Consider the following 15,579-nt stretch of genomic DNA (forward strand, 5'->3'; position numbering starts at 1 on the left):
ACAGAAAAATAAAAATGCAGGGCCAAGGCAAATGTATTTTTAAGCCCCATCCAAGCAAAGCCAGCGTGCAAGATCTCCCTTCAGAGCTTGCACAGGAGATCAGGACAACCTGGGGAGGAGGGGAGGCCAAGGCTATCATGTCCCTGTGGCACTAAACTACAGCTGAGGGAACCCATCCAGGTATGTGTGCACCTGGGAAAAAATGCAAGGCAGGAGATGCAGCTCAACAGTCCTTATCTGGGGTGCATACCCTATCTCCATGTGCAAAGTGGTTCCAACATCTTAGCAGGGGTGATCAGCCCCTTCACTCTGCCAACTCCATACAGCTTAGCATTTACCTGGACCTGTCTCACACACCTGCTTGGGGCAGTCTCCAAGCCCTGCAAATGATCTATTCAAATAAACATGCTCTTATGTGCTGCCTGGTATCCAACAGAAAATGACCAATATCTTTTTGAACAGATGCTTAGATAGACATGGGAAAAGGACAGGGATGCTGGTCCTAAATAGTCTGTGTATGTAGCAGGACTATGATTTGATTACTATCTAAAAATGAACACTCATGTGGAGGAGGGACTGATTGCTTCTCCAAAAAGGATTGGGTTATTAATTTAAAGAATCTGAGTAACACTTACAGGAAGGAGGTATATATAAAATACAAAAAACAGGAAGAAGATGGCCAGACAACCTGAAACCTAGCTGCATCCATGTAAAACATTCAGCGACTTCAGGGAAATATTCTGTATTTCAGAGCTTTTCAAAATGCTGCCAGAGCACTGTGATCACAATGACTCACTGAAGTCATACAAAGAAAAGAATCAAACAGGGACATTTTGAGACTATCCAGAAGGAAATGAAGCATGGCAAGAAAATACACTATTTTTATCGGCTCTTTGTTTCATGCAGCAATTGCAGTGCTCCAGTCAGGCAGCCCAACACTCGATACCCTGGTTCCAGCCACTTCCTTGGAGTCACTCTGCTCCACCTCACAGCTTCCCGTGGCAGGAGCCAGGACTTGGCACCTTAGGATTCAAAAGATTTGCATCTGATGTCTCAATTTGTACACTGTAGCCTCTTCCATGGGAGGAACCTACTTTGTAATTTGTTTTTTTTCCCCTACTGGAACTAAAGATGTTGGACAGGATTTATAGATTTATCCCTTGGCAGGGCAGGACTCTCCTGTGTTCCCTGATGAGTGACATCTGCCTGGGTTACAAAACTGTGCCTACGTTTCCCAGAAGCTCTCTTACAAGCATAGCTAATTCAGGACAGAAAACACCTTAACTTTAGATATTTTTGCTGCTAAATTAAAGCCATTGGGTCAGCCAGAATTAATTATTTTAGGCTTAATTTAGGATGGCTTCCAGTCTCACCTCTATAGCACTTCATCTGGAAGGCTGATGGAGGTTTACACGTGGTGATGTTGCACAGCCAAAGAAGAGTCAGGACTTGGGAGATGGAAACCATCACCTATTCATTTTGCATTGAAATCCTGACCTGTTGTATCTTAATGTAGTTTGGCAGCCACACAACTCTCTCCATGCCTGTAAGTACTTCTTATTTTCTACCTCAGTCTTTTTGAGAGGGACTTTTTGCTTTTTACAGCCAACTGTTCTTTCTGAAGCTGGTTTAGCTTTGCCCCGTTTCCCATAGTAGGGGTTTTAGGATGATACTGTGCCACAATAAGAAGGGGTTTCACTTTTAAGAACTCTAAAACAAACAGTCCTCTCCCCTTTCCCCTCTACAGACCATTTGCTCTATGGCCAAAGTTGCTGCTATTCCTGAACAACTCACTTGTTTGTTTAAAAATAAAGATCTTCATTTAGCAGCTTCCTTGTGGCATTTGGGTAATGAGTTGGAAAGTAGCTCCATGACCTTCAAATTCAGCATATTTTGCCTTTAAAAAAATGAATTAAAAAAGCTAGTAAAACGAGCACCCAGCCCTCATCTCAGGGGTGGAGGCAAATGAGAAAACACAAACTAAGCCCCAGATGGGATGTGAAAATCAGTTTTATTCTGAAGTGGGTGAAAAGGAACTTGACAAGCAGACAACAGGATCAAGTTTGCCTTGGGGAGAAGATCCAAGAGTGAACAAGGGAAAGCAAGTTGGAAAGCAGAAGCGTGATTTTTGGATTGCAGCTTTCCCAAAAATCAGCAAAGGAATTCATGACCTTACCATCAAAGCTGCCACATACCAGCTGAGCCCAGCCCCTTGCTCAGAGAGATTTTAGCACCTGTGTTTTTCTCTATTATGAACAGCATCACTTGCTTACAGGCAGATTGTAGGAAGCTGCTGATAATTTTATTCTACATATATCAGATGCCAAAGCTACCTCCAGTGTTCACCCTACTAATATGCCCTTCCCTGCTCCTAATTGTATTTTGCTCCAAGTAGAAAAAGGGTTCATAAACAAGACATCTAAGTTGCTTCCAGTTACATCCAAGGCCAGGTTCTCATACACATATCTACATGGGCTAACCCTCTACAGACTTCAGTACAGCAAAAAGCACTCTGCAGGCTCTTACGAGCCAAGATGCCTGGAAGCACAACACACAGAAATTGTTTAGCACTTTCTCCAGCTGTAATGACAGTGAGCAGCAAGTGTACAGAGCCTGATACACCCAAAGAAGATTCCTTTGATTTCCAGTACTTTGCTCCAATATACAAAAGTCCTTCGAGCACTTTCCTCTCCTGCAAGTTAAGCAGAGAGTGACTGCAGGCACCTCTGCAGGGACTTTCCCATTGCTACAGTGCTACAATGACCCACAGGCACACACTTCAGCTGGAATCACACGACCTCTTCCAGTTTAGCATGTATGACAGTCAAAGTTATTCACTATTTGCATGCAGATAATTATCCTATCTGATATGGGAAAAGCATTTTTATTTGTAGCTGATATCAATAGTACAACTCACTGCTGCAGCTGCAAGAACTTTGGGGCCATTTGTTTTGGTGTCCATTTGTGCTGCTTCGTTTTGCATTTTGCTGCAGCTCTGGGGGTTCCTCTGTCTTTTCTAGAAGCTTTTCTGCGACTGCACTCAGAGATCACACTGTGCCTGCAGGGAAAACCCAGGGTCCTTGCACATTCACATACCTTCTGCTACAGAACTCAACCCCCTTTTCTTCTTAACATCAGTAACTGCTGGAGTCTCTGCTACTGGTTCCCTGATGGACACACCTGTCCTGTGTTGGCTTGTCTTCACATCAAGCCTGCATGATACAACACTGCAACCCAAGTGTTCAAGGTTCTTCTTGTTCAAGGATTTCTACTCAGTGCCAATAAAAGGCTTCAAGCACCTGTAATTAGTCAAACAAGCTGGAGATAGAACCAAGAATTCTGGAGACACTACACTCCAAAAATCTGACAGTCTTTCCAAGAGAAGAAAAAAAGAGGACGAATGCTTGATATTAAGTCTTTACTGCAAGGAAAGTGACAGCCATGAGGAACTGGCAGTAACTGGGGACTCCAGGAGAGAAAGTCTGCAGGTCACATTTGGGATTGGTTGATTTTAGGGTATGGCAGGGGTTTTTTTGTTTGTTTCTTTAAGATGCTGCAACTTTTAAACAAAAGTGTTGGTGCTATTTGGAACCTTTATGTAGGATTCTTTATGCTTTGGTATTTTGTCTATCTGTGCCAGTAGGTGTGATCAGCATATGCAACCATCTGCCTCATCAGAAATCTATAAGCAGCAAATTACTTTTCAAGCATTTCAAAATTGGAATGAAAGGATGTGGAACAGCAATTATTAAAACAAGATGTTAATACGAGAGGATCCAATTTATTTTTATTAAAAATGTCATTTAATCCCAGAATTATCTGGAGCTTGTTTAACGGGCAACACTCACTTGACTGTGCAGGGAAGGGTGAGATGCACCAACCACCCTGCCTGTGGGTAAGGACATCCAGGGGATGGTCAGTCTTACAGGCAAAGAGAGATTTGCTGGCAGAAGCAAATACCCAACTAATCTAATTCATATCCATCCTAATCCACAGTAATTTTTTTAAGTCCCATCTTGACTGCAATTTGCATCAAAGTCTATAGATGAAGTTCACAGAGGCTTTAAAGAACATATACTTGGTAAAAGCAGCTGCAAGTGACAAGAGACTGTCACATCAAAAGGCTGGAGCAATACTCTTTGCTTTCAAGAGCTGTGCTGGGACATTTTCACTGTTGCTTTCTAAACACCTACAGCTTGTACGATCAGAAACACTCCTCTGGTTAAGCTCTCAGACATCTTTAATTCAAAATGCTGTTACAAAACAGCTTTTGCAGGCTCCTGAAGCAAGGACTTCTTGAAAACAGAACTCAGAAGCCACAGTTACAATTAAGGATACAGGTTTTTGAATTGAGATAAACAAAATCTTTCACCAATTTACCATTGGCAAGCTCTGTATTTATCAAGAAGGCAGAGAAAACTCCCTCCCCCTCTGACTGTGCTAGGCAAACGGAGGCACAGGCAACTATTCCAAGCATTTCACAGCAGTACTTTTCCATTTTCATCATGAAAGACATCTTAGGCATTATTATGATGAATTTTTTTAACATTTAGCTGTAGTGATGGAAGACTTTTGTTTCTTCACCTTCACCCACCACAGACAGCTCAGTTCCCCACCCCACCAAGCTGCAGAACTGCAGGTAACTCCTCCAAAATATTGGGCCCAATTATTTCACTTTGGTAACACAGACTTTCAGCCAAAAAAAAAAAAAAAAAAAAAACAAACCAAAAAACCAAATAAAAAAAACCAAAAAATCAAGCATTCAGGCAGGCTTGTAAGTCAAGGATTCATGAAGAAAACCACCAGTGACCTCCTAAAACCTGCCTTATTTCTCCACAGTAAAGCAAGCTCTCCACAAGTCACCCAGCTGCCTCCTACAAAACATGCACAGCTCTTCTTAACATTCCTTCTGTACCATCAAAAGGGAATTCTACACACATCAAGTCTTTAGCTTTGCATTCACTTCTGCGTTAATTTGCTGGGGACTCATGAGCACAAAGGATGATGTTACTCTTGAGGAAGAGCTGATTTCCAGTAGCATTAGCCACACTAAACAAATTTAATTGCTTGCTTTCCTTGAGACTTCTCAGATGAAAAATTTTCTGCTTCTGCTTTTTCCCTCAAAGAATGAAGTTCAAACCTGAGGATGTCTGAACCCACAGGTGATGCTGGCAGCGAGTGATCTTTGCCAGTAACAACAAAGCTTCTTAGTTCTCCCTAACCACTCCTCATACCTGCTACCAGCTCAAATAGGCTGGTTATGGCAAGAGACTAAATAACTGCTCTATTTGAGATACAGCTTTTATAATTAACTCTACAGATTGATTTCTGCAGAAATCATTCTTTAACCAGGAGTTCCCTACTCCCAGAATGGCTACTACTCAGCTAAGCTACTTAAGAGGTTACCTGGGGATTTTACTGCATTAAATTTCAGTTTCATCCTTTCAGCCACAGCAATACCTTGAATTCAATTTCATACATCATATTTCAGTGTGATATTGACATCTTCACTGGAGTTTCAGAGAATATTGCAATTACTGATTGACTTGACTCATTCCTAATCCAGCATCTTCCTGGAAATAGACCATCTAATCAAAAATAAAAAGGCAGAGAATGTTGGCTCAAATCTGTATTTCATGCCTAATTCCCACGTTTGTTTAGCACAGCCATCTAAAAGGATTCAAGAAGCAGTTGCAAACCTCATCAGGAATAAACTGCAAAAATAAAGAGAATTGTTTAGGAAAAGGAAATAACCCCTCACTATCCTGTTCCTTACATCTAGAAGCATTCAGAGATTAGAATAATCAAAGGTTGGGGACCGATCAGTAAGGGTGGTGAGGAGGATGAGAACAAGCTGGGTTAGATAAACCTCTGGATTGTCAGGAAAAACCACAGATGCCATTTGTAAAACAATTTAGACAAGTGCCCCGATTATCTCCCAGGCTTCACATCATGTTTAAACACTCTTAGAGCATTAAAGAACCAACCAGAGAAGATGTAACATAACCTAAAAGCACTCTTTCCAAGTGCTATGAACATCTACAGTGTCACTAATCTCTCAGTGATGACCCTGAAATTAAGGCAAGACAGTGGAGCACCTGAGCAGCAGGCTGGGAGGTTCAGGAGTGTGATTTTTCTAAATCCATCACTTATAGCTCTTGTCCATTTATAGATAATCAAAGCTTCCAACGTGTGCTAAATGTATCGACCATAATCCCTGAAGTTCAAGGTTAACAACTGCACTTCAGTAGATGTGACTAGCTTGGTGACTTCATCTTATTAATTCTTTCAAACTGACTATCATGCTGTTTATTTTACAAAGGAGTAGATTTATTAAAATAAGCAGTTGCTAGAAAAGAAAAAAGCTAGAAGTGTTTGAAATGCACACAAGTTTCAGCAATGGAGACGTGAAAAACACCCCCATAGACTTGGACAAGTACCAGAAACATCTAGATTCCAAGAAAACCTGACTCTCCTAAAATGATTCTTTTCAGAAGAACCAGCATTTGTCTGGAACAACATGCAGGAGACATTAATAGCACTGGAGATAATTAAAAAAACCAACAAACTGCATCAAGCCAAGTTTGTTACTTTAGGAAAGTAACAGCACTCTTAAAAGTAATAGAAAAGGCAAAATAGTCCTGGCTCTTCACACCACTTTCACCTATTCCCTCAACATTCTCTCCTGCTGAGGCAAGCACAGGGGTAAATCTGTCTTTTCCTTTCCAATGGTTTTAAAAGGACCAATATTTATGGGAAAACTGAACAAATTCCAAAAAATCCTGAACCCAAACACCTGCTTTTCATAAAATACCATTCTGTCATTCTTTGAGTGTGAGTTTTCCATTAGCTCCTGGTTACCAAACAACAGCTTATTTGTATGTTTTAGATCTGAATTTCCTGTTGTGTCATGTTTGTGTTCCTGTCAAGTTTAAAAAAATGTAAATTACATAAAGTGACAGTGCACTGTAGCCTTCATCCAGCTATCTAGTTGGTGACATTTAAAACAGCAGGGCTGTCAAAACAGGAGAGGGTAGTCTAGTGTTTTTATAAACTTAATTTCCTTTTTTCCATTAAGAAGGTATTAATTAAAAGGTAGTCTCAGCCAGGTTTCAACTCTTCAAGCATAGTCAGCTTCCTCTGATCCTACTCTACCGAGAGGATTTTTTTGGCATATTTATATTCTACTCAGACAGAAAAAACCAGCAGACACAGGAGCAGTAGTAGCATCTTCACTAGACATCTTCCTGCAAAATGTGGGGTTTGGCTGACAGCCAGCTGATTCTGAGCCAGCGTATGCCCAGGTGGCCAAGAAGGCCAACAGCATCCTGGCTTCTACCAGGAATAGTGTGGCCAGAAGAAGCAGACAGGGACTGTCCCCCTGGTGCTGGGCACTGGTGAAGCCACACCTCACATCATGGGCTCAGCTCTGGGCTCCTGAGGACAAGAAGGACATGGAGGGGCTGGAGCACATCCAGAAAAGGGTAATGGAGCTGGGGAAGGGACTGGAGCACAAGGGAACTGGTGATGTTGATCCTGGAGCAGAGGAGGCTGAGGGGAGACCTTGTGGCTCTCTGGAACCCCCTGAGAGGAGGTTGGAGCCAGGGGGGGTCGGGCTCTGCTCCCAAGGAACAAGGGATGGGACAAGAGGAACTTTGGGCACAACTCAAGTTGTGCCAGGGGAGGTTTAGGTTGGAGCTGGGGAACAATTTCTTCCCCAAAAGGATTGTCAGGCTGCCCAGGGCAGGGGTGGAGCCCCTATCCCTGGAGGGATTTGTGCCCTGAAGTGGATGTAGCACTGAGGGAACTGGTTCAGGGGTTGGCAGTGTCAGGTTTACCATTGGACTTGAGGACCTTAAAGGTCTTCTCCATCTAAAAGGACTCTATGAACATGCACAGTAAAACCCTGAAGCTTCACTGGCTTACTATCTCACAGTAATGTCTACTAGAATACCCATGCCAAATGAAATCTGAGCTATTATGTAAAAAAATAAAAAAATTAAATAGTACTAGTAATTATTTTGTCAGGTACTTTCAAGTTTTTCAGTCATGATGCCTACACTGTATTTCGTTCTGAACATATATTAAGGAAAAAGTCAAGTTCTGCAGCAAGGCCACAGACAGATACTAAGAAGCCAGAACAAATCCTAAGCAGAACCAGTTGCTCATCGTATTAGGGTGCATGTTATGTTCTCACACTCTTCATTACCTGGGGACAAAGAGCTTCAAGCTGACTGGCTGACATCCGAACCAATTTCACACCTTCTTCGTTGTTTGAAATGGAACAGGCCAAGTTGGCAACCTGTGGCAGAGGTGAAGAAAACAAACACAGCTGTTAGAATTGGGTTTTATTTCCCTCTGTAGGAAAATTTTCACCTGTCTCCAACAGGAACCCGTTATGAAATACAAAGCATCCACATTTGTTCAGTTCTAACCAATTTTGAAAGCACTAATGACAGCTGCTCCGTCTCTAGCCATAAAATCATAATACATCAGATCATAAAACCATAATCATTCAAACTGGACAGATAAATTACTGTTACCACCAATTCATTTAAGTTCTCTCCAGTAAAACATACAAGAACATTATTGACAGCACTTGAAGTTAACAGTTAAAAGACCCACTTGAGTGAAACAGCAGCAACCACACCATTAGAAAACAACAATCCAGCTCCCATGCATCTGAGGATTAAGTATTCTGATGGCTGTAAGCAGAGGGATGCTTCCATCTTTTTCCATATCCCACTTGGTGTCAACACAAAAGAACTTGGAGGCTCACCAAGCAATTCACCTATGGACAGCATGCAGGGGGCTGCAAAGCTCAAGCTGTTTTGCATCTGAATGCATTGGCTTAAACCACCCAATGTTCTCCTCCTGGCAAAGGCTGCAGCATCAGGCAGGTGTTTCTGAGACACATTTGTGCCATGGTTCATAGAATAAGAACATTTGCTTCTTCAGGTGATCTTGAAGATCCATCCACAATTCTCCATAATCTGAATAGTATTTTGTGATGCTAAACACTTAACTCCAAAACCTTGACCTGCATCCTTAACTAGGTCATCTTGAAACAGAGTCCCTTTGGAAAACACCTGCCTTTTAAAAGAACACAGGAAGGGGACAGTAGAGAATTTTTTGGTAATTGAAAATATTCCTCTCATTGGAGCTGCTCTCAGGGGAAGGATGTCTGAAGTACATTACGTTTCTTAGTTGACAGGTGAATGACAAGCATGTTATTCTGAGCAATCTGAACACAGAAACTTATAAAAATAGCACGAAGTGAAGTGAGATGAACACCAAGTACTGTCCTTTCAGAGACAGGGCAAACTGCAAAAACCCCCAGTAAATGTGCTGTAAAAGCATCCCAGCAAGCCAGCAGATGCTTGGTAACACCAGAAACTCAGAGTTGTCCATGTGTGCTTCTCAACCAGATGGGGAAATTCCATTCTCCCTTGAACTAAACAACCATCTACATTCCTACACAGGTCATTCTGTAGCAATAGCTGCAGCTGTGTTGTGAGCTTTTCCCCCTCCTCAAGTCATTCCCCTTGTGTCTGATGTTCCCATGCAGCATACGTGACTGTCCCAACAACCCTCAAGACTGGCTTTCATTGATCCATGAATTTTGGGACTACAAAGCCAGTTCCCACAGCAAAGTGACCAACTTCTTTCTCCCTCCAGTTCCAAATCGAGTTAGAAAGGACGTAAAGCTGCCTGCTGTCACAGAGAGAGGGATGTTTCCAACACTGAACCACCAAGCAAACAGATGCGACTGCATATATTTGGACAAAAACACTGAGAGAAAGACTACACATCATCAATAAGGCAGAAAACTCTGCCAGCTTTCAGGAATATTAGTGTCCTACTCCTCAACTTTCTTTTCCACTTGTTTTTGTGGACGAGACTTACAAGTTAAGAAGTGGAGCTGCAGGAAGGCTTCAGTTCATTGCAAGGTCATGCAGCTTGCACCCCTCTCATCTCCATCCTCCACATTAGCTACCATCTCCAGCTCACCAGCTTAGTTCCTCTCCCCACAGCACTACCACCAAACAGCTGTCCTCGTGGACAATGCCTCATCAGAACGACTTTTGATTTTGCAGGCAGGTTTTTCTCCCCTGTAGATTTGCAATGCCTTAAATCCCTGAGCTGACAGCGAGCTGTTGTATATTATGCTTTTGTTTAGAGGCTCAAAAATCACAAGACAGCAAGATGCCATGATTTAACAGTCAAATAAAGATTTTGCTGTTGTTTTAAGCACAGGTCGTATTTTTGAGAAACACCAGTTTGCCAGTATCCTTTATGATCCATATTTTCAGGCTATTTCTGCCTCCACAGCAGCAGTTACAATCTCTAGGAGTGAGATGAACACAAAGCTCCATTGAGTAGGGACTGAATAAAAGCGACATTGAAGCCCTACAAAATCAGCCTCTCCGATATCTGGAGATGTTGTGCTCTCTCTCAAGCCAAGTGTGATGAATCAAGGGCATAGAAACCTCGCTCTGTCTGAATACAGAGAGGCAAAGAAGTTGACAATTGAGTGCCCCAGCCATGGTACGATGAAATTTTGCTTTTTTGCACAGTCATTTTTTGAACAGTCATTTTTCTTCTGAATACCTCACTGATGGCAACTCTTTAGAAATAGCCTGATTGGGACTGCCAACCTTCATGAAAGAAGTGTGTGTGCTTCCCTGACTGAGGTCTTTGGCAGCCGAAGACGATCCAACTGTTGGCTGCCGCAGCTCGTCCTACTGCTGTGTCTCCAAACCTCCACACTTCATTTCAACACACCCATCCAAAAGAAAGCTCTTCGGTCTGGGGGATAGTTTCTCTGCCAGATTAGCACACCGATTCCCCAGCAAACTATTTGCTGAACATAGGAGCTAAGCAGGGAGGTGGCAGCAGGGGAGATGACTTGAGATCGCTGCAGGACGTGGCAACTCAACATTTGCTGGACTGGTGGGAAGACTCTGTCAAACTATTAGAAAACATTCACAAACCTCTCACAATGTGAAATTTAAGAAGAGCTATGGGAATTCATTATTCAAGTTGTAAATGACATTACAATGATGTACTTTAAATTGTCACCAACTATCAGGTGATAATCCATGGTCCACACCATGGATTCTAAAGTTGTGAGTACCAGCTGAAGCGGATGGTTCCACGAGTAAGAGATGTGTTTTCTAAGGTTTCTGAAACACCCATCATCAGTAACTCCCGTGTGACATCTGATGAATGACCTGACACTCCCTGTCTGCTGAGAGGATAGGGTAGTGCTGGCCAGCGTGACAGGTATACATATTACATGTGATTTTGCAGCCAAGATGAAGATCAACTGTGGCCCAATTTGTTTTAAAGCATGCAGAGCACTTGAAAAATCACACATTCCTAAAACTTAAAAGTAGAGCACCTCAAGCAAGCAGAAATTCCCCTCAAATCAAATGTAAATTAAATACTTTCTCTGAGTCTCTAGCACCATAGCTGACTGACACAGTAAGTGGCCAGACTTGATTTAGAAAGAACACTTGTGCTTGAGAGCAAAATAGCAATTGAATTCCCGCTGCATTTGTTCGTTCTTACCATTCACAATCATCAAGCCCCTTTACATAAGCATAGGCATCAAAGGAGATAAAAAAAAAAAATTGCAAATAATGTAATCAGCCATAATGAGCAATCTCTTGAAAAAAGTTAAAAATACAGAGGGAATGAAGAGAGAGACTAAAGAAATGAGACTGAGGCAGTGCCGATACATCGTGCAGCACTAACAGGCTAATTTAAAAGCATCTTTTTTGCTGCAATATCAAGACTTTCTTAGTGCAAAGCATATTCAACCATGTCCCAGAGATGTCTCCGTGTATCTCAGAAGACAAGATGGGCTCAAAGCAGCTGCTGCTGTTTAGATGAATGAGCTTCAGTTAACCCCCCCGTGACAAAGGCAGGGAGCATTCCTGGGAAGCGCAGAGCCGCAGCCATCTCTGCAGACTGAACTAACGAACTGGTGCCAAGGGAAACTCAGAGCAGGAGGAACTGGACTGGAAAGGGGGTTTCAAGCACAGATCAGTTTGTAGAACTCAAATCTTACTCGTATGTCACTGTAAAATGAGGTGATGCCTTTGGAGGAGGCATGACTTACCTGGTTCCTCCTAGAGGTGGACACTGTCTCAGTGCAAAGGGTCAATTATTAACAGGAACGTGTAATTCAAATTAAAAAAAAAAAATACTGTGCCATCTGTCATGCTTGAGGTTGCATCTCAAGTTCTAGCAATTTTTTTTCTTCAGAATTTACTAATTTTAAAAGCAAGAAAAATCCTAACATTTCTAAAGCACTTCTTTCCTCCTTTAGCAGTGATTTGTCAGCCTGTATCTGGATTGTCAGCTGTTGTAGGCAACTGCCTTTTCTGACAATTAAAAGGCAGTTTTCACCTTTTTCACCTGAAATATCTTTTGTTTGTTTGTTTGAACTTAAAACTTGTTCACACAGTGGCTATGGAGCTGTGCCTTCCAGCAATTCAAAGACTACAGTAGCCTCTGCTACACAACCATGGGGTCATCACTAAGCTCCTTACATTACACTGTTGAAAATAATCAAGAAATCATGCTGGAGCTTTGCATTTGTTCAGCCTTCTCTTGGTACTGACATCCTGACTTAGGTAACAGAGTTACTTTACATGAAGTGTTTATGAAAGGACTGACAACTCACTTTTTAAAGAGGAAAAAAAAAAAAAAAGCAAGGAAAAATGAAACAACAATCTCTCCCATACTGCACCTTCTTTTCCAAGGATTTCAAAGGCTGACACTGTAGAAATCTTTGCTTTATGCATCTGGACTGACTTCAGAAAAGCAGTGCCAAGTTTTTTGTTCTGATTTAGAAGTCATGATTTTAGGGCACCTCCTTCAGAAAGTCAAATACAGAAAACCCTCCTAAATGTGTGCTGGACGCAACCTCCCAGCAGCAGGGTAATCCAAAGGCTTTAATGTGTTTATTGTTGCATAATTTACAATTGTCACAGTTTCTCCTGCTACGCAGCACTCTTATAAACAAGAATTGCAATGGCTATGCAGAAGACAAGCCCGTACAAAATAAATCCTAATAGTCTGACCACTCTAATTTAAAACTGCAACTGTAAAACCATCACTGCAGAACTGAGTTTTCAGAGGGACTGAAAATCTTTTCAATTTATCATTAAGCAGTACCCTCTCATAACTGTTGCTCACAAATCCCTGTGCAAAGACAACAAATACACACGCAGTTATACACAGAAGGTTTAGGAATTTAAGCTACATGGAAACAAAGCTTTTCAAAGTTGTTCCTGGCATTTTAATTACTGATGAAACTTCTGATTGAATTTCTTGTTGGTTTTTTGTTTTTTTTTTAATTTTTCTTTTAGAATTTCTCTGGGAATGCTAACCACCACTTTTAAGCAACTGTAAATCCCCCATTTTAAATCCCCCCCAAAGAGAAGGGACAGGCAGCCGTTCAGCATTTTCCCCTTGAAGACCTGATGAAGGAAAGTGATACTCTCACAAAATTCAATAACAGCACATCTAATTTCTTCCTCTCCCACATTAAGAAAATTGTCCAGATTTACTTCATGATGGTCAAAGCCCATGAAATTAATTTATCTGCAGAGACAACTGTTCTGGCAGAACTAAGTGGCAACTGAGGACTCTCAGAAGAGATGTGTCAATTATGTAATCTCCAACTCTCTTAAAAATTTTTTTAAAAGGCTTTTATTATTCAATAAGTCCATACATTTATTAATTCACTCACACACTACAATATTCAAGACAAACGTGAGCATTTTAACATCCATCCTAGTAGGTACCACATGAGGGAGAAGCCTGAATTAAAGCTATAAATCCTATAAATTCCCTGGTTTTGCAGAGGCATAGCTTATTATTAATTACACAAAACAGTGCCACTTCTTTTAACACACAGAGGGATGGCAGGAAGACTTTGGTTCATGTCCAGAGTGACTCTGGAGCAAGTTACCAGGAGTCACACTGTCAACTGCTCTGATTTTATATGACTTTGGTGGCTGCAAGTAGCTGCAGCTCCACAGAAGGAACCTTGCAAGAGCTTGCTGTAGGCAACAGAATCCCAATGTATTAACTTTCAACAGTGAAAGTCTTTAAATGAAAGAAGCACCACACAGAAAAACTCCAGATGTAAAGCACTGAGAGGGAAGGATGGATGAAAACTGAGATACCTGCTTTTTCCAGAGCTCTACAACCTCACGTAGAAAAGCAGGTTTAATTTCAAGTCTGGTTATGAACACATGGAAGGGAAATTTCAGCTAGATGGAACAAAAACTGTCGAGCAAAATGTTTTCCTTTTCCATTCGGAAGGTTTAGGCACTGAGAAAATGGGGGTTTCAAGGTTTATTTCTACAGGCTAGCAACCAGCTGAAACAGGACAATATTTCATGTACTTTCTGCTCTCTATAATACTGAGGCAAACTGCCGAGGTATTTTCAAGGGTTTCTTTTGGCATCAAATGTCAAAACGTGCACCCTTCAAGTTGTGTCTGTGTGTCTAAAAATCAGCTAAACAATACAGCTTTGCATTTGGCTCTCAGCCTAAACACGTTGTCTCCAGCTACTTGGTGCCATTCTAGGCAGAGCACTCCTACTATTCAACACTGGTGAGCTCCTTCCATATCTGGAGGAAACATCTTTGTCCAACAAAGTACAACCCCATGGGCTGTCAAGGGTTCATAAAGAGAAAAACTCAAGAGTTTGTGCATCACAAGAAACCAAACTGGGCTCCATGTACTGAGTAGCAAAGGAGAGAATGTCTCTTTCTCACCAACAGGAAGGCTTTTCAATCAAAGAGGAGGGAGAAGAGGTGTTTGCAGGGAATTAAAATACCTGTAGCATAAAATACATAATTCACAGAGTCAAGTACTAGCAGGACAGGAATACCTCCATTCCCAGACTCGATTCTCCTTTCCATAGACCTGACTTAAGAGAACAGAGCTGGTAAAGGAACACCAGTGTGCGACGTGGGCACCGTGCCCCTTGGAGACGCAGCTGTAGCAGCAGATGTAACTATTGGCACAAAAACTATTCCTTCCTCAGACAAACAAGCTAAAGTGATAAAATGTTGTTATAAGCACAAAACACATTAGTTACACAAGTCGATCTGAGCTACCATGGCAGAAATCACACTGCTGGTATGTCATGTAGAACAGATCTTAAGCTAAAACTTTCAAAGTGCAGCCTCATCATCAAAGCTTCTTAGCCACACAAGTGTTTTTCTTGAAAATAAGTGTTTCTAGCAGTGATGTTTGGACAGTACCTGAATAATCATCCTTATCGAAAAACACTTCAAGGTTTATCAAAGTGGAAACTATAATTCTTTGCTATCTCAGTTTGTTTATTGCTCAAAGCAAGCAGCATTATGATTTTACTAGAGGGTTACAACTTGGTGCCTATTATTAGCTCTTTAAACGAGTTCTTGGCAACTCAGATAACTGTTCATGGCAATTTTAATGGTAATTATAAGCATGTTATGCACTTGAAGAAGGCAACAAAACAGTAAGAGGAATGAGATCAAGAATGAAAATATTGATGCTGTATCTAT

General features: G+C 41.5%; 1 protein-coding gene across 1 annotated transcript in view; it reads right to left on the reverse strand.

The window, feature by feature from the left end:
* The window catches only part of CTNNA1 (catenin alpha 1), a 112,467-nt gene that overhangs the window by 24,746 nt on the left and 72,142 nt on the right, over positions 1-15,579 (reverse strand). The window contains exon 10 of the mRNA XM_030458878.1: positions 8,210-8,302. Coding sequence (XP_030314738.1) covers positions 8,210-8,302 — 93 coding nt within the window. The remainder of the gene's footprint in view (positions 1-8,209; positions 8,303-15,579) is intronic.

This window comes from Calypte anna, chromosome 13, assembly GCF_003957555.1.
Source record: "Calypte anna isolate BGI_N300 chromosome 13, bCalAnn1_v1.p, whole genome shotgun sequence".
Lineage (NCBI taxonomy): Eukaryota > Metazoa > Chordata > Aves > Apodiformes > Trochilidae > Calypte > Calypte anna.